The sequence below is a fragment of the Primulina tabacum genome, chromosome 4, assembly GCF_025594145.1.
Source record: "Primulina tabacum isolate GXHZ01 chromosome 4, ASM2559414v2, whole genome shotgun sequence".
Lineage (NCBI taxonomy): Eukaryota > Viridiplantae > Streptophyta > Magnoliopsida > Lamiales > Gesneriaceae > Primulina > Primulina tabacum.
The window spans coordinates 13,586,151-13,604,207 of NC_134553.1; the positions used below are offsets into that span (position 1 = coordinate 13,586,151).

General features: G+C 34.9%; 2 protein-coding genes, 1 long non-coding RNA gene and 1 pseudogene across 3 annotated transcripts; 2 read left to right on the forward strand and 2 right to left on the reverse strand.

Annotated features, from left to right (window-relative positions):
• Nucleotides 1-486: 486 nt before the first annotated feature.
• Nucleotides 487-5,183, reverse strand: LOC142541851 (sugar transport protein 10-like; annotated as a pseudogene).
• LOC142543115 (uncharacterized) lies at nucleotides 2,847-4,284 on the forward strand. Its single transcript, XR_012819659.1, has 2 exons — nucleotides 2,847-3,018; nucleotides 3,108-4,284. It is a non-coding gene; the product is annotated as an uncharacterized LOC142543115 (long non-coding RNA).
• A 3,127-nt stretch (nucleotides 5,184-8,310) lies between the features above and the next one.
• LOC142543116 (polypyrimidine tract-binding protein homolog 3-like) lies at nucleotides 8,311-13,201 on the forward strand. The gene is made up of 15 exons (XM_075650158.1): nucleotides 8,311-8,496; nucleotides 8,597-8,695; nucleotides 8,964-9,035; nucleotides 9,124-9,200; nucleotides 9,305-9,386; nucleotides 10,466-10,589; nucleotides 10,889-10,953; nucleotides 11,029-11,078; nucleotides 11,188-11,229; nucleotides 11,321-11,357; nucleotides 11,457-11,493; nucleotides 11,575-11,588; nucleotides 12,018-12,125; nucleotides 12,321-12,464; nucleotides 12,632-13,201. The coding sequence occupies exons 2-15, from the start codon at nucleotides 8,639-8,641 to the stop codon at nucleotides 13,019-13,021; spliced, it is 1,299 nt and encodes a 432-aa protein (XP_075506273.1). The 5' UTR covers nucleotides 8,311-8,496; nucleotides 8,597-8,638; the 3' UTR covers nucleotides 13,022-13,201.
• Nucleotides 13,202-15,877: 2,676 nt separating this feature from the next.
• Nucleotides 15,878-17,787, reverse strand: LOC142543117 (small ribosomal subunit protein uS17). The gene is made up of 6 exons (XM_075650159.1): nucleotides 17,637-17,787; nucleotides 17,478-17,518; nucleotides 17,288-17,388; nucleotides 16,467-16,611; nucleotides 16,295-16,384; nucleotides 15,878-16,216 (listed from the first exon to the last, which is right to left on the reverse strand). The coding sequence occupies exons 1-6, from the start codon at nucleotides 17,646-17,648 to the stop codon at nucleotides 16,126-16,128; spliced, it is 480 nt and encodes a 159-aa protein (XP_075506274.1). The 5' UTR covers nucleotides 17,649-17,787; the 3' UTR covers nucleotides 15,878-16,125.
• Between the last annotated feature and the right edge of the window lie 270 nt (nucleotides 17,788-18,057).

An 18,057-nucleotide genomic window follows, 5' to 3' on the forward strand; every position in this document is an offset into this window, starting at 1 on the left:
TATATATTGTTTGTTTATGACATGTATACATACTGGTCATTGGCTCACCCTTCAGTGGGGTTTGTTTTATTTTATGTGGGTGCTATATAGGTACATCAGGTGTCGGAGATGAGAAGAACTAGGAATTAAATTTAAAGAACATTTTTAAATGGGTTCACGTACATGATTAATTGCTAATTATTGATCGGTGAAATTACCTTGGGCCATCACAAAAAAGGGATGACGGAGACACATTCGATAAAATGTTTCTGATTTCCACATATATGTATTTTATGTACTGGTTTAAGATGAATGATTCGGCAGGTAAAATTGAAAGGGATATAATTTTGGAATGCCTGTAAAGTTTTTAATATACATATGGTTGCTGTGTGAAAAGACGAGCTTGTTAAGTTTTAGACACAATAGGTTCTATAGTTACAGATGATGAGCAATGAAGCAAAAGAGAGAGTTTCTCAAACGTACAAAAGATTCATTGTTTTTTTTAATCTATACGTTTTGGTTATTATAACTAGTACTGGGAAAGTGATGCTCAAGACCCACAGCATCATCTGGTATGTACTTTCTCCAGAACCAATGAGACTTCCAAACTCTATTCATTTCTTCGATGGGCATGTTCTTCGTCTCCGGCACGAACAGATACACGAAAATCGTCATCAGCATCATCCATCCAGCAAAGAAGTAGAAGAGACCGAACTTCAAGTGACACAGCATTGTCAAGAAAAGTTGTCCAATGATAAATGTGAAAAACATGTTAATAGACACATTGATCGATTGCCCTGCGGATTGGATTTCCAGTGGAAAGATCTCGCTGGGAACAAGCCACCCTAATGGACCCCAAGACCAAGCAAAACCAGCTACATAAACACATATCAACGCCAATGTCAGGTTTCCCATTCCTTTGCTGAACGACCCTTCACCTCAAACCCCGAAAACCGAGGCAATCAGCGATCCAACGGCGATTTGACAGATGATCATTTTTACTCCACCTTCCAAGAACAGGACCCTTCTCCCGAACTTGTCAACTGTTAAGATTGACACCACCGTGGCGAACACATTTACCAGGCCTGTCACAATTGCAGACATGAGCGCCGCGTTATTCCCGAATCCCAGTGTCTTGAAAACAACAGGCGCGTAGAACATGATGACGTTGATGCCCGTTATCTGCTGGAAGAAGGGAATCAAGCAAGTGATTATTAATTGTGGCCTGTATTTTCTTTCCGTTACTTGCTTCCATGGTTGCTCCACACGCTTTGATGCTTCACTTGCTTCCACAAGATCACTGTACTCTAGGTCTACATTCACCGTGCCGCGAATCTTCTGCAACATTTCTCGTGCCTCCTCTTTCTTGCCCCTTTCAATGAGGGAATTGGGAGTATCAGGCAAGCAAAGAGCACCAATCGTCATTATCACAGCAGGAACAGCAGCCAAAGCAAGAGAAACCCGCCATCCATTGTGCTTCATCTTCGCTGTCCCGTAGTTAACAAGATTTGCCGCAAAAATGCCGATCGTTGTGGACATCTAGAAGCCAACGTTGAGGGCTCCTCTTAATTTTCAAGGCGCCATTTCTGAGAGGTAAACAGGTACGGACTGGTTAGCATAACCAATGCCGACACCTAGCAATATACGGCCGATGATGAGCATCTCAACATTGACAGCAGCACCATTGAGTATGGCACCAGCAGGGACGTAGCCAGAAAAATTTTTGACCTAGGGCTGAATGACTCGATAAACAATAGTGACATGAAGTAAATATAAGCTACTGCCCTGCTGTTTTTCATCGAATAAAACTCATCGATTATTGAATCAGTATCTATTCTTGCACTAAACTTTCTTTCAATGTATATTATCATATAATCTGTCAATAACTCTTCTTTCATCTTATTCCAGAGTGAGGTCTTAAGAAATTTCATAGCTGAGAATGATCGTTCAGTTGTTGCCGTAAAAACATGAAGCGTTAAAACAAGACAAATCAAATCTTTAAGAAAAATATACCGGAGCCGCGAGGCAGGCATGCTAGGGTGGAAGATTTTCCCCGTCATACCGCCCCGGGTGAAATTTTATGCTTGAAACTCGCGTTAGGGCGGAAAAACAGAAAATCCACTAAAAATATACATCATATGGAAGTTAATCTCAAGCTTTATACGTATCGAAAATCTAATCTTCTATGACTTCATCACTACTCAAGCTGAAAAATAACTACAAACTCAACCAAGCCATAGTTTGAATCATTCTACATAATAAATGGAATAAACTAATTAAGTAGCAAAAAACAATCATTTCACCTCGTGCAAACTCAATCGAGGCCCTCTACCGCATAAGCTTTTTCAAATCTCTTACCAGAAATTCCTTTCAAATCCTCATGCTCACAACTTTTTTCAACTCGAGGCTCTTGCTTACAAAAGTACAGTTGATAGAGTAATTTCTCTTATGATTAAATGAGTTGAAAATAATTTTAGTGAGCTAAGTTAGTAAATATAATTATTTTATGGACTGGACAACACTTTAATATATGCTAAAATTAGATATATATTATAATTACTAATAGATTTTTTTTTGATCTAGGGCTGGAGCCCACCCCAGCCTTTGGGGTGGCTCCGTCCCCGGGCACCATACAGGAAGACTAGATGTGAGAGCCCAAACTTTTTTTTAAGGCCCAGCTCAATTAGATTAAGTTAAATAATAATAATAATAAATAAATAAATGAAAAAAAAGAAAAGAAACATGAAATTTCGTTTTCTCTCTCCCCGTAGCCGATCTTCTCCTTTCTTCTTCAACATATTTCGAAATTTCATTCTTCGATTGTGGCTGCTCCGATCGCCCAAAAATTAAAGTAATACATATTCGGAATCCTCTCAACAAGGGCTATCCAGTGATACCTTTTTTGCTAAGAAAACTCGCGACTCTTGGAAATCAGTCGGAGACCGCCGCCTGTTTTCGCCGGAAAAGTTGGAAGAAAGCTTGGGTTATGTTGTTTGAAGCTTAAATTCGAAGCTTTGAGCAATTTTCGAAATTTCAGAGGTATAATTATGATTTTAGGGTTTCGAATTTTGGGGATTTTAATTCAATTGAGGTCCAATAATTAATATTTGCTATATTATTGATTGTAGGTACAAGAATTGAGCCGATTAGAGGTATCTATCAGATTTTCGGAATTTATTTGGATTAAATTCGAAAATTCAGAATTGTAAACTTGGGTTTTTGAATTTTTGTGTCCAATGATTAGATGTTTAGATGCTATAGAATTGTCGTATAGTAATTTTAGAAATATTAAAGCCTAAATTAAGAATTTTTGGAATTTTAGGCCAAATTATCAAATATTGGAAAAATAAATGGAATTTGATATGAAATGTATTATTTGCCATATGATTGGATTCTTCGAGAAATCCTTAAGAAATTTCAGTGGTAAATTAATTATTCAGTTGAGGTACGCATTAACTGTTTTATTATGACGTCTATATGATGTGAAATGACGTTAAGTACTTTGTAATGAGTTGTGGCGTGCCTTATGTGCTTCTGTGAATACGTGATTGCATTCATGCATTTATTTGAGTTGATACTATTGTGACATAGCATTTCGAGCCTTGACTCCTTTGATTGCTATTGATATTGATATTGATCTATCGAGTTATTGCGTCATCGATGGAGCGGGTGGGTAGGATTAGCACTCCTGATGACTTGCATGAGGGCTGAGCGGGTAGCTCCCGTACCCTCGATGCTACGTGCATAGGATGAGTGACGACTTGGTGTTGCGTTGCTACGTTCCTGGCACGGGTGACCACTGTTACTGTTGTTGATGCGATTCATTTGGACTCCGTTTGGTATCCGTTAGCGGTTGTTACCTTTCACGCATTGCATTACATTGCATTGCATCACAATTTATTTGATTTTATTTCATGTCAGTTATATTTGTCGTAATATTACTGGTTCGTCGTACTTGGGCCCGACCCCTCGTTTCTTTTTATGTTGTGGTTGTTTTTGATGCCATAGCAGGTTATACAGGAGGATTTGACGCGTCTGGTGGAGCGTCAGGCAGTGGTGCCCAGTCGTCGAGTCATGGTTGAGAGTTCCCAGATATATATACTATATTATGGAATCATACATTTACCGAGGAGATGCCATGTGTAGCTGTACTGTTATTTTTACGATGTTTTGAATTGATAGTTGTGTGAACGAGCCTTGCCGGCTCTACATGTGTTTAGTCCTGGCCAGTGCGGCTATATGTTGTGAATTGATGTTATGACTTTATTTCGAGTATATAAATATTATTTGTGATGTTTTGATTTTTTTTGGGATGTCCTATTTACGAATAGGTCATGCCGAAATTTCTGTAGGCCCAAAATGAAAATTTTAATCGCTTTCGCTGTTTACATTAATAAAATAAATCCTGGTTGTTTGGTCATTAAATATTAATCAGGAGCACGAGCCCCCACAGTTGGTATCAGAGCCAGTGTGTGAGGGCGCCGCACATTGTGACGCGTTTTAAAGCCGTGAGGCCCTCGGGCCAAAGCGGACAATATCACAAGTGGGCTGGGCCGTGACACTAGACCTCCAACGGTCATCGAAATTTTGCGGCCAAATGCTCGGGTTGTCGTGGAGGCGAAGAAGGAAGCAATTAATGCAGCCAAGTACAGCGAAGAGGTGAATAAGGTAAGCAAGTGATTCTCGAAACTACAATACTGATTATAGTTCTTCCCTGGAGAGGAGTTGCTTCGCGTACACTCCATGGAAAAACTTTTTCAAGAACTCATCCATGGACGTAACTCCTCCTGCAAATTCATCCCACAATCAACATGATTGTTTTACATTTCTGCCAAAATATTTGAACAAACATACGTAACGTAAAATGAGACGAACCTGAGATGCCTATATCGTAACCGAAAATCAGGCCACCCGTCGCCGCAACCAAACAGGCGATGACCACAAAAGGCTTCACACGGGCTTCATAATTCGCTCCGCTTCCGGACCCGATTTCGATACCTCCTACTGCCATCTTAACTTGATCAACTCACTAATTTTTCCGAGTTACTCTGTATTTTCACCTCTGATTGATATAGAATAACTAATGAAACCTCAATTAAAAATACAAGTTTAACTGACAGACAGAGAGGTACTCTAAACAATTCGACAAGTTTCTACATACGTTTTTTCCCCTAAAAAAGAGACCTCTGAATCTATTTTTTTATGTTTTTATTTTCAGAATTTCCTATTTCGGACCTACAAGAAGTGATAACGAGGTTGGCGGGTACTTATAAATATAGAGTAAAGAGGATAAACGCATGGCCAACCGTGAATAAGAGAGATGACATACATGGTTTTCTCTGTTTGATTTTTCAGAAATTTAATCACCATCATCCATATAATTATAATTTATAAGCCATTATTTAGTCGAAGTTACGTTAATTAAATTACACCTCCAGTTGAAAATTGGTTGCGTTTAGAATTAACAATCTAAAAATTATATGACATGAAAACTACTACTTAAGGTAACAAGATGATCATTTGGGAATCAATTCATGACATTTATTCAGCAGGCCTATACAACATTGCATGTGCTTTTGTTACTTGAATGGATTTCTTGGTTACAACTACACGAGTCCATGACCATGAACTCGTTTTTTGGGATATCACTCTGGGATCAAGATCTTCTGTTGTTGGGCTCACAGCAGAGGGTGTCATGGACGTTGTTTTAGTAAGAAAATATTTTTCAAAAAAAAATTGGTATTTTTATATTTTAATTATTTCAAAATCAAAATTATATTTTTATATTAAAATATGTGATTAATAATCCAATTTAAAGTTTCAATTTTATTTTTGGTTATAAATATATATTCTGGGAGTAAAATGACGTCTCTCTTGTTAAATTTTCTTTTATAATTTTTTCAACTCTTTTTTTAAAAAAAAAATTAATAAAAATTTAATTTTTTTGTTACAAATATGTGATTCCAATGAACAAGAAACAACTAGACGTTAAAATTTTATTAATCACATATTCGTAACAAAAATAATCTTGTTGGTTTTTTATATTCTAATTCTTTTGAAAAACTATTTTCTCCTTTTTTGTATTGTTAATTTTTATCATTACTTTTTAAAGTTTTAAATACAAAATATTTTTTCATTTCTTAGAGATTTAAAAAATAATACAATTTTCAAAAATTAAAATATAAAAAAAATTAAAAAAAGACTAAGCGTTCGAACAAAAAAAAATTATACAAGATAATTTTCTTTTTATATCATGTTAATTTTTTGGTATTATTTTTAATTGTTCGATAGGTTCAACTTTTTTAAATTTTTTGTACATTTTTTAAATTGGATTATTTCTTATATCCCTAATATATATTTATTATTATATATATATATATATATATATATATACATACACAATGTACTTAGACGTTAATTTTATTTTTGCTACAAATATGTGATTAATAAAATTTTAACTTCTAAATAAAAAATTAACAAGATAAAAAAATAGAAAATAGTTTTTTTAAAAAAAGAATTATAATATTAAAAAATTGAATATACCGCGTTTTTTTTTGTTCGTTCGGAATCACATATTTGTAACAAAAAATTAAATTTTTCTTAACATTTTTTAAAAAAAGAGTTGAAAAAACTATAAAAGAAAACGTAATAAGAAAGACGTCATTTTACCCTCACAATATATATTTGTAACCAAAAATAAAATTGTAACTTTAAATTGGATTATTAATCACATATAAAAAATATAATTTTGATTTTGAAATAATTAAAATATTAAAATAACAATTTTAAAAAAAAATAAGTTTTTTTTTCAATAGTGTTTTGGACTAAAACAACGTCCACAGCAGAAGATCTTGATCCATCACTCTGCAAATAATTAAACCTAACATTTAGATATAACATAAAAAATATATGAGATCGTCTCATAAGTTAATTTTGTTAGAATAATCTCCAACCCATCCAACCCAACTCATGAAAAATACTTTTTTTTGTCTCATTTGCGATAATTTGAGATAATAAATATGAAAATAAAGAATAAATTGGACACCGAGATTTACGTAGAAAACTCTTAAAATTATTAGGGTAAAAACCACGGGCAAGATGAAAAGATTTCCACCATAATATTTTATGGTGTACAACTAACTCACTGTGTTTCCAAAGAGAACACAAACTCTCTTAATACAGGAGAACAAACACCTCACAAATATTATAGAATTAAGCACTCAAATGCTATAGGATGCGAGAAAACTCGAAGAATGGATGATTTCAGAATGAAGGGAGGGAACTCTATTTATAGAACCCCTTGTCCGTGTGAAGACGCGTTTTTAACACGTCGTTTAATAAATTTCGTCAATTCTGCCAACCACTAAATTCTTTTGTCAAACTTGTCTGCTCCATTTATTGATCTTGTCGACGGGTCTTCTATGAAACTGTATCACTGATATTTATTCAAAAATGTTATTTTTTATTTTATGTATGGACCGAATTGACGTATTTCACGAATTAAAAATGTTATTTTTTATTTTATGTATGGACCGAATTGACGTATTTCACGAATAAAGATCAGTGATACAGTTTCATAGAACCTACTATAAACAAAATATATCATGTGCATGTAGATAATTTCAACAGGGATATTGTTGTTTTTTTTAATTATTATAATTTGAGGAACGAAGAACTATGACATCTTCTACAATAAAGAACATTTTGAAGTTGTACATTATTAATTTATTTATAGTTTATCTTATCTATATTTACTTGGTATTATTATTTATCTTATATAAATCAAATCATTGAATTTATCACAATATTACTCTTAATAAATAATATTATTAATATTTTATTGATTATAAAAAAGACAAAATATAATTTAGACAAAAATTTGTGTGAGACGGTCTCACGGATCGTATTTTGTGAGACGGATCTTTTATTTGGGTCATCCATGAAAAAATATTATTTTTTATGCTAAGAGTATTACTTTTTATTATGAACATCGGTAGGGTTGACCCGTCTCACAGCCGTCTCACAAGAGACATACTCTATAATTTATCATCTAATACAAGTTTACTCATCAAGCTAAATAATTATCAATCAAACTAAATACTATATTAATTAGATTATTTTATTTCTTTTTAGTTTACTCATCAAGCTAAATAATTACAATCAAACTAAATACTATATTAATAAGATTATTTTATTTCTTTTTTATTATATTATATTATATATTTTATATATTATTTTATCTTATCTATTTTGCTTCAACCAAAGGAAGATCACAACTTGATTGTTCTTTTTAAGACTGAGATAGTGAAGAGTGACTATTAAAAAACATAAATTAAGACAAGTAATTTGGTTTCGGTATTAAACTTTATTTGAAGTACATCGTGGACAGAGAGAGTTACTGTATGTTGAATGAACGCAAGCCCTAGCTCCCGACTCTTCAAACCGTGGTGCTTCGTTGCTGTCATTTTTCCGGCACTAATGATTCTGCACCGCTATGGGATTTTCAGCTGCTAAAATGTATTGCGTATCAATTGCAATCAATTTTTAATTTTGAAAAAATCTGTTGAATTGATGAATTGCAAGTGAAGGGTGTGCTGATTTATCGGTTTGATGTCAGTTTAAATTAGGTAAGGTTGGTTTTGGTTCAAGCTAGTTTGTAATGGCCGAACCCTCAAAAGTCATCCATGTCCGCAATGTGGGGCATGAGATTTCCGAGGTATGGTATCTCAATCTAACTACGAATACGTGAATTCCGCTTTTGGGTTTTATAGTTAGCTGGTGATATGTGTTTTCAGAATGTTCATTTCTGTTTAATATCGTCGTGATAAGAATCTGAAATTACGTTCACTGATTTTCTTTCCGGAAGTTTAATTGTCAGAGGCGCGTTCACTCACACACTTACGTGTATCTATTTATACCACAAGCTGCAGAATAGTTCTAGGTTTGGTCCCTGTTACCATTTCATTTGTTTCATTTTTTCCCAGAATGATTTGCTCCAGATCTTCCAACCATTTGGCGTTATAACCAAGCTTGTGATGCTTCGAGCCAAAAATCAAGTATGTTTCTCGTTAAAATTTTAAAGGAGCTATACACGCATGGCTAAAAGTATATTTCATCATATTCCTGTTTTTACCCAAATGGCAGGCTCTCATTCAAATGCAAGATATCCCTTCAGCGGTAAATTCAATACAATACTACACAAATGTTCAGCCAAGCATAAGGTATCCGATGGATTGCTTATGCCTCTCCATTCAATTCAACTTCTTGTTCAAAACGCCCTATTGTTTTGGTATCCACTTGGTCTATGAGTTCTTGTTGTCCGTAGGGGTAGAAATGTTTATATTCAATTCTCATCACACCAAGAGCTAACAACTATGGATCAGAATTCTCAACCACGAGGAGATGAGGTGACTATTTCGTAAATTTTGACATTTTTTTCTTCAACTTCTTGGATACCTATATTTCTTTTACCTATTTTGAATTGTCTGAGTTAATGTTACTCTGTAAAGTTTTTGTCGTCATGTTAATTGGAGATTATATGCGCTAACATTATGTGGGTACTACTTGATATGAATCGTCATTTAGCTTAGAACGTTTTTTTCTATGAAGTTGTTTAATTAGCTTATATTTCATAAATATGTCCATAGGTGACTTTTTATACAATTTACGGGATATGATTAACTAATATTATTGGGTAGTTGCAACACCCGCCAGGTTTAATATGATTACCGATACTTTCCTTCTTAAGAATCACAATTACTACTTATATTTTTTTGCGAAATAACTAATTTACTCTTCAATCTTCGTCATTAGGAATTAGGATATTATCAAGTAGAGAAGATTGATGAGTCGAAAGATATTTATATTCCAAAATATATTTGTCTCTTCTTTTCTTCACTTTTTCTTTCGTTTTTTGGGTTGTACTTATCTATTCATCTTTTTCCTAGTATCCACATGTAACCCCTACTCTGCCCAAACCCTCCAATCCCATTGCTGCACCTATCTACGGCTACCATCAGTGACAACAACTCGGAGTCAAAAACAGTAAATCACGCCTCTTGGTTTCTTGGTTCCTGTCAATACAAAGGTGTCCATTTTCATAAAAACTCCTGTGTGCCCTGTGCATCTCTAAAAATGTCTATGTGCTGACTTTTATTTTTACCATCTCTGTTTTCAATTATTTATGGGTGCTAAGTTTACAATTGAAAGTACAAGGGTGGTAATTACCTACTATTGGGGAGGTGAATTTTGTTATACCCTATAGGCTATAATTAGTTGCAACTTCTCTTTTAACCTGTTTATTAGTTTGCTTACTTCTTCATGCTTGATTTATCTTTTTATATCCTTGCCTGTCTCTCTTTCTGTATTCTATCCTATTCATTTCCCTCTCTTCTATCTCATCTGTCTCAATGATGGTCTGCTGTTGGGCTCTTCTGTCTATTGTGTCCCTATGCTGGTCTGCTGTTGGCTCTTTCTGGATGATCAGCCTAATCGAATTCTCTTAGTTACAATACATCACATGCTATATCCTATTACTGTGGAAGTGCTGCATCAGGTGTTTTCTCCTCATGGATTTGTCGAGAAGATCGTCACGTTTCAGAAGTCGGCGGGTCAGCATCTTCATAGTTTCTCTCTTTTCTCGCTTTCTGAATTCTAATCTTGTTAGGCATTAAGAATTTCCTATGTCAGCATCTCCAGGTTTTAAGGAAACTTTTATGCATAATGATTGAATTCTCACTCTTTTATATGGAATGAGTTTTATCTGGATTGTGATTTGTGAATGTCTGTTGTTTCTTTAATAATCATAAGATTATGCTGCCTCTACAAATTGCATTCTTAATGCATAAGATTGCTTACTATGTTATAGTTTCTGACTGATATTGGTTAATCCTACCTGCATAATATATAGGTTTCCAAGCTCTAGTTCAATATCAATCAAACCAGAATGCTATTACTGCAAGAAACTCTCTCCAGGTATATTGGGTGTATAATATTTATATTGTTATTTATATGAGATGAAGTCAGCATGACTCTTGCAACTATCAACAGGGACGAAATATATATGATGGTTGCTGTCAATTGGACATTCAGTACTCAAAGTGAGTTTTAAACATTATACGGTTTACGTGCACGCATTTGTTGATGTGTATGCTCCCACAACTTGTGTTGTTGCTATATCGGTATCTTATTAGCTCTTCTTTGTTCTAGCCTTGAAGAGTTGCAAGTGAACTATAATAATGACCGTTCTCGGTAGGTTGGTGAGTTTTCTTAATGTCATTTTCTCTCCTCGAGATTTGTTCTGTATTTGATGAGGTGCTACTGTGTTCTCTTCTTCGTGTAGAGATTTCACAAATCCATCTTTGCCTTCAGAACAAAAGGTCAAGTCCACTCAAGAAAAAGCCATTCTTCTGCAATATTACTGTTTATATTATTTACTTTGTGATTGGATTTTCTACTTTTGTTTCACTTTGCTACAGCCTGGGTATGGAGATGGAGGCCTATACGCCTATCCAGGTTTCTAATTAACTTCTGAAAAACCTGTCACTTTTTTGTCTCTTACTGTTTCTAACTTCTTTCTTTTTTTCCCCTTTTCAGTTGGATTTCCACAGGTGGGGGTTATATGCTGATAAATTTATAATTGAAGCTATGTGATCGCCTATAAGAGCCTTGCAGCAGCACCATTCTCGTGTTCCTTTTAGAAATTTTCATGATATTGCCATCACAACTCTTATTGCGTAACCTGTTTTAATTCATTGAGTTTTGTGTATGTTAGCATCTTTTCCAACCAAATGGAAAGTGGTATGCATAGAGCATGGTCATGATGTATTTATGCAATCTTGTGCTTGTCTGTCTGAATGATTTACTTTACTGCTGTTCTCAAGTGCTTGCATGAAGGAGTGATGGCTTATTGTACTTGCTTATTTAAGCTTTGATAACTTATTATTTATGATTCTGGTTGGCTCCAGAATTACATGTGAAATATTTGGAGTAGACACTGAGAATGTTTGTGTTGGATCTCTTCTTGTCCTAATTTTTAGATGGGTAATGCTGCTGTCATTGCTGCTGCATTTGGAGGCAGTTTGCCTCCAGGTATCAGTGGTACAAATGATAGGTGCACGGTTCTTGTATCTAATTTGAACCCTGATGTGAGTCTCTCTCTCTCTCTCTCTCTCACACACACACAAAGATTTGTGTGCCACTTACAAGCTGCTGTCAGCATTGCTCCAATCTATTTTAAAAAAGAAAGAGAGTTGCACGTCTGCTGCTTAATTTTTTTAGTAGGACTCTTGAATATCAGGACTTCTTTTGTTCAATACATCATGTTAATTTCTTTTATGCAGAGAATTGACGAGGACAAGCTTTTTAATTTATTCTCGCTGTATGGCAACATTATCAGAATCAAACTTCTTCGAAATAAGCCAGATCATGCATTAGTCCAAATGAGTGATGGCTTTCAGGCTGAATTGGCTGTGCATTTTCTGAAGGTCCAGTAAATTGCTTTTGAAGTTTATGTATAGTTAGATTGCTTGAATGATGCACTATTTCTCGCTCGAAACTATGTTGGCCTTTAGTTTTCATGCATGGAAATAGTAGGAAATACTGAAAATGTGTGGCTTTCCTGATTTCAATTGCTGTCGATCTTTTCGTGTAGGGTGCTATGTTGTTTGGAAAGCGCTTAGAGGTGAATTTTTCCAAGCATTCAAACATCACAACTGGAGCTGATACCCATGAATACTCCAGTTCTAACCTCAACCGTTACAATCGTAATGCTGTTAAAAACTACCGGTATTGTTGTTCGCCAACCAAAATGATCCACATCTCCACCATTCCTCAGGATATTACTGAAGAAGAAATAGTGGCCCATTTGGAGGACAGTGGAACAATAGTTAGTGTGAAACTCTTTGAAATGAAAGGAAAGAAACAGGTTCTCGTCCTTCTTGAAAATGAAGAGCAGGCTACAGAAGCTCTTGTGTGCAAGCATGCCACATCACTTGGTGGTTCGACCGTACGAATCTCCTTCTCTCAGCTGCAAACCATTTGAATCACTTCGTTGTTGTAGACAGTAAATTTACATTCCATGTGTACTGCTTCGGACATTTTGTTTCTTTAATCTGGTAATCCTTGTCAGCTGCGGATATGTTTTCTTTTGTGTAATAAAATTTTTATGTGTACAAACTTGAGGCAGAAAGGAAGATCGATGGACGAACACAGCATGAGAATAGCACTGCACAGATGACCAAATATTATTATTATTGTTATATTAATTAAAAAATAGACAAGATTTTCGGTTACTATTGTCATTATTAAGACAAAATTGTGAATAAATGGGAAAACATTTATTGTAGGTTTTAAAAATTGACTATCATTTACGTGGGGTAATCTTGATAATTAATTAGATAAAAATAGCATATTGGGTGTGATTAACCATTTGTGAAGTGTAAATAACGCTCCCAGTCCCAGATCTACCGTAGCAAACTGAAATAGCACTATTTTGTCACCCACCTATACATAGATAGTTTGGTCATGTGATGGGTGAACTTAACTGAAAATCGTTCTGCTTCAGTGCAAAACAAAATTCCTCATAAGTTGAGAGATCTCTAGAGTTTTTCTATTCCTTCCATTATTGGTGATGTCAGTTTTCAGAAGGCTCTTTGTGATTTAGATACAAGTATTAACTTGATTGTCTTTTTCTGTTTTTAGGAATCTTGGTTTGAGAGAGCCAAAACCTACAAGAGTATCCTTGAAACCGGCTGTAAAGTCGATAAAGTACCCATCAGGAATAATTGAGGATATACTAGTTAAGGTGGACAAATTTACTTTTTCAACGGGTGTTGTCGTGGTTGATACGCAAGAAAAACACGATTGACCAGAGCATCTTGGTGATTCACTATCAATGCGTACCAATTTTTTTAAAAAAATAACATAAATCTGGAAGAATTTTCTTGTGGCTTTGTATTATTTATGTCGATGAACTATATATTGTATGCATTGTTAGTCCTAGTTATTTTTTATTTGATTTGGAGTAAAATTCAATTCTAAATTCAGTTCATATTAATCTATATTAATTTTCTCTTTCTGCATTTTCCTTGATTGAAATTAATCTTCTGTGTACACCAACCAGTACTTGGTCGATATCAATAATCTATAAGTAATTAACCGAATAAATTCACTTATTCAGGTAATATGTATTGTTCTACAGTCTACATTATGTTGTGATGTAACGCATAAATCGTAGTGGATATCTCGGGACTCGTTGACCAGAAATCCAGAATAAATTATTTGGAGCTCCAACGTGGGCCCCACGTCCACTTTTGCAAGTTTAGGTATGCGTATGCCGTTGCATCAGCATTACATGGTGTGGGTAACATCTTATACAAGGAATTCATGATTCAGGTCCAGTAACTTTTTTGTCATTTCTGGAAGTTTTCTTTCAAAAACAATATATTCTTTCTTTAAACATTAGGTGTCTAATATGGTTTATAGCAATTCACATCAGTCGACAGATTACATGTGTAAATCTTTTTGACTTGCATATCCCGAGCTGATAAACTCATCTTCAAGTATTATTCAAATCACTAAATAAACACGTAAATTCTCTTCATCCGTGTAGAGTTTCTTATTATAAAGTTGGTAATGATAAAATAATTGCAAACTGACAAGAAATTGAGAAACCATGCAACTAACAACTTAATGGTTCCTTTTACTTTTACTATATGGCACCTTATATCAAAATCAGAGATTTGATGCAATTTGTTATCACTAGCATCAAGACTTGGGTTTGTTCGACCCTACCCACATGGGTAGTGCCCGCAAACCATTGAAGAGTTGATACTTGTCAAATTTTGCCGCCACATGTCAACTCTTCATTGTATGGAATTGACAAGTGTCAACTCCTCAATGGTTTGGGGCACTACCCATGTGGGTAGGGTCGAACAAACCCAAGACTTGATGCTATTTGTGAAGACAAATATATATCGTTAGCTGAGACTATGTTTCCACTTTCATGGAATTTTCTCTCTAGTTGCTTGCTTCATAACTTGAAATCTTTAAAAAATAGTACAGTATGCATAGAAGCTAGTGAATTAAAAGCCTGATAGTCCTCTAGCAGTTCATTTTTATTTCCTAGGATGAAATAATTTGGATTTTGATAGTCATTTGTTGATGTAATGATATTTATGCTTTGGAGTATGTGCTACTCATGTTAGTGATGAATTCTCTTCAAAAAATTCTTGCAGCCTCCATGGGATACAGAAATTGGCAAAGCTTACATAATTCATTATACTTATGGATGCGACTATGATTTGCAAGTATTTTCTGCCTGATGAGGCTCTTTGTTTGTTTTGTTTTTTTTTATTATTATGATGATGATTATTATTATATATACAGTTAGAAAACTTTTAAGTTTTTTCATGTTCTTAAATTTGTGTTATGGAAAGATTGGAGAGTGGAGGTTTGACAAAAGATCAAATGACAACATATAGCCTCCAAGTAACCTTTCTATACCACCATTTTACATTTTTATTCATGATATGGCAGGTTACTCTGGTTAAAATGGTGAATTGTGCCACTGCCAATCTTCCAAACTGGGGTTCTTAAGATGATAAACAGGCTACTCCTCTTTTTAGAGTGAACTGTACGAGGAAAAATATCTGTGGCTTCTGTTCATCTTTAAAAGAAACGATCAGCTTTACCACATTCACTGGTTTTATTTAATATGACAAGCATTGGACTCTACAGAAATGTATTGGCACGAGTGTGCGTGGGATACTGCGTTGCTCTGTAATATTACAGGTAATGGAAAAAAAATGCCAAGAGTGTTTTCTTTAGACATTGAGGCTCGGCCGTTTACATCAATTAGGACTCGAACCTCAATTCTACTAACCTGTCTTATCCGATATAACGTTGCCACATATAGAACTGTATTCATAACATCCATGGTTTCACTTCGACAAGAATTTGAATCTGCAGCTTATGTCGGACTACTACCTCATCGTTCAAATTTTCTTGTAAAACCAAACAAAATTCGAGATTTCAATTACTGGGTAAATTTTTTTTGAGAAATCAACAATTGTAGTTCCAACTAAAGTAGAAGTGTCGTAAAACACATCAGTCATGGTTACGTAACAAGAAAAACAGACGTATGTATCACATTCCAGTAAAGGCCTTCTTCCCACGACCAGAAGAACCAGCTGGTATCACCTTAAGAACATTGAACCTCACGGTCTTTGACAAGGGCCTGCATGACAAGAAACTCATCACAATTAAATTACAGCAACCATGTAATGAAATAGAGGAAGATAGCGTTGACACTTGCCTGCACTGGCCAATGATAACATGGTCTCCCTCTTTCACACGGAAGCATGGGGATATGTGAGCAGGGATGTTGGAATGCCGCTTCTCGTACCTAAATAAATCTATAAATTAATGACATCCACAAAAGAAAAAAAAACATTTTATATCATCAAAAGGTCAAAAATTATTCTTACCTCTGGTACTTTTTCACCCAATGCAGGTAGTTACGGCGAACAATGATGGTTCTCATCATCTTAGCACTATGGCATGTCCCAGCAAGGATGCGGCCTCTAATGGACACACTTCCAGTGAACGGACATTTCTTGTCAATGTAAGTACCTGCAGAAAGAGGAAATCAATATGATAACAATTAATACACAAGCAACAGTACGAGTGTTAAAAATATAGAAAAGAACCCAAATGTTTGATTCAAACAATTTCTATCAACATCAGATTTGACCGACATGCAACAGTCTCCAAGCAGCAGGGGTGCCAATACAACCTAATCGTAAAAGACGCAGACTGATGATATCAATAAAAAAACTAAGATACACTCCAAATTGGTAGAGCATATCCAAAACCTACCATGGTATCAATCATGAAGTGTTTTTACAAGAATCAAATCATCCTAGGATCTTAGATTTTATCTACAAAAACAGGAACAATTGCAACCAAAGGGTAAAATAATTACTAGTACATTTACTATTTTCACAGATGATAGTTGTACTCGCGGCACAAGCACAAGTCACGATCTTCAGAAACATTGAATCCCAGGAAGTGAGAAATTTTAATCGCAATTCGTATGAGATTTAATGGTTTCTTAACTTATCCCAGAATCCATTTACCAATGCTAGTAAACAAACTAGTAAAATATTAAAAATTAACATATCAAGACTAAAACTATAAATCAATACCAAAGGGGGATAATTTATCAAAGGAGTGAGCCATAGTATATATACAAACAAGAAGTCAAACAACATGAGAACAGAAAATCAAAAATCGGGTAAAACTACACCTTCAACAGCCTCGCGAGGAGTCTTGAACCCTAACCCGATGCTCTTCCAGTAGCGGTTGCCTCCTTTACCAGGTACCTTACCTTTACCTGACTTCTTCGAGCTGCAAAACCGAACATTCCCTCAACAATCAACAACGAAGTTTCAAAAGTACGGATCTAACTACGAAGAAATAGAAAAAAAAAACATTACCAAAGGAAAACCTTGGGCTGCTTCAAGAATGCCTTCTCAGTCTGCAAAATCAATCACCAGACCCAATAAGCACAAACAACCAGATGGAAAAAAATTACAGATTCAACGTAAGATAGGTAGAGCGGTGTGGAAGAGTGCGTGCTGCAAATATAGGAGTACCTGTTCCGCCATGGTTGATCTTCGTAGATGGCTCCGGGACTGCAAGAAATTACGAGGAGAGGTAGCAACGGCGGAGGTGGGATACTGATGAATACCTAGGTGTTATGCCACCAAAAAGTCCGTAATAGATTGGGCTCACACAAGGCCCAAAAGCTTTTTTTTTTTTTTAATTACATAACACGGACAATGTCTTAATTTTGTACATTATTATAGCACAAAAACTCGTGTGAAACTATTTCATGACTAAAATGAATATTATATTTAGGTCATTCAGGAAAAATTATAATTTTTAATGTCAAAATTATTACTTTTTATCGTAAATATGGAGTGTTGATTCGTCTCACGAATAAATATATGTAAGACACTATTAGAACAAATATATTATTTTTCATACTGCGAATGGATGATTTTTTATGTTGAG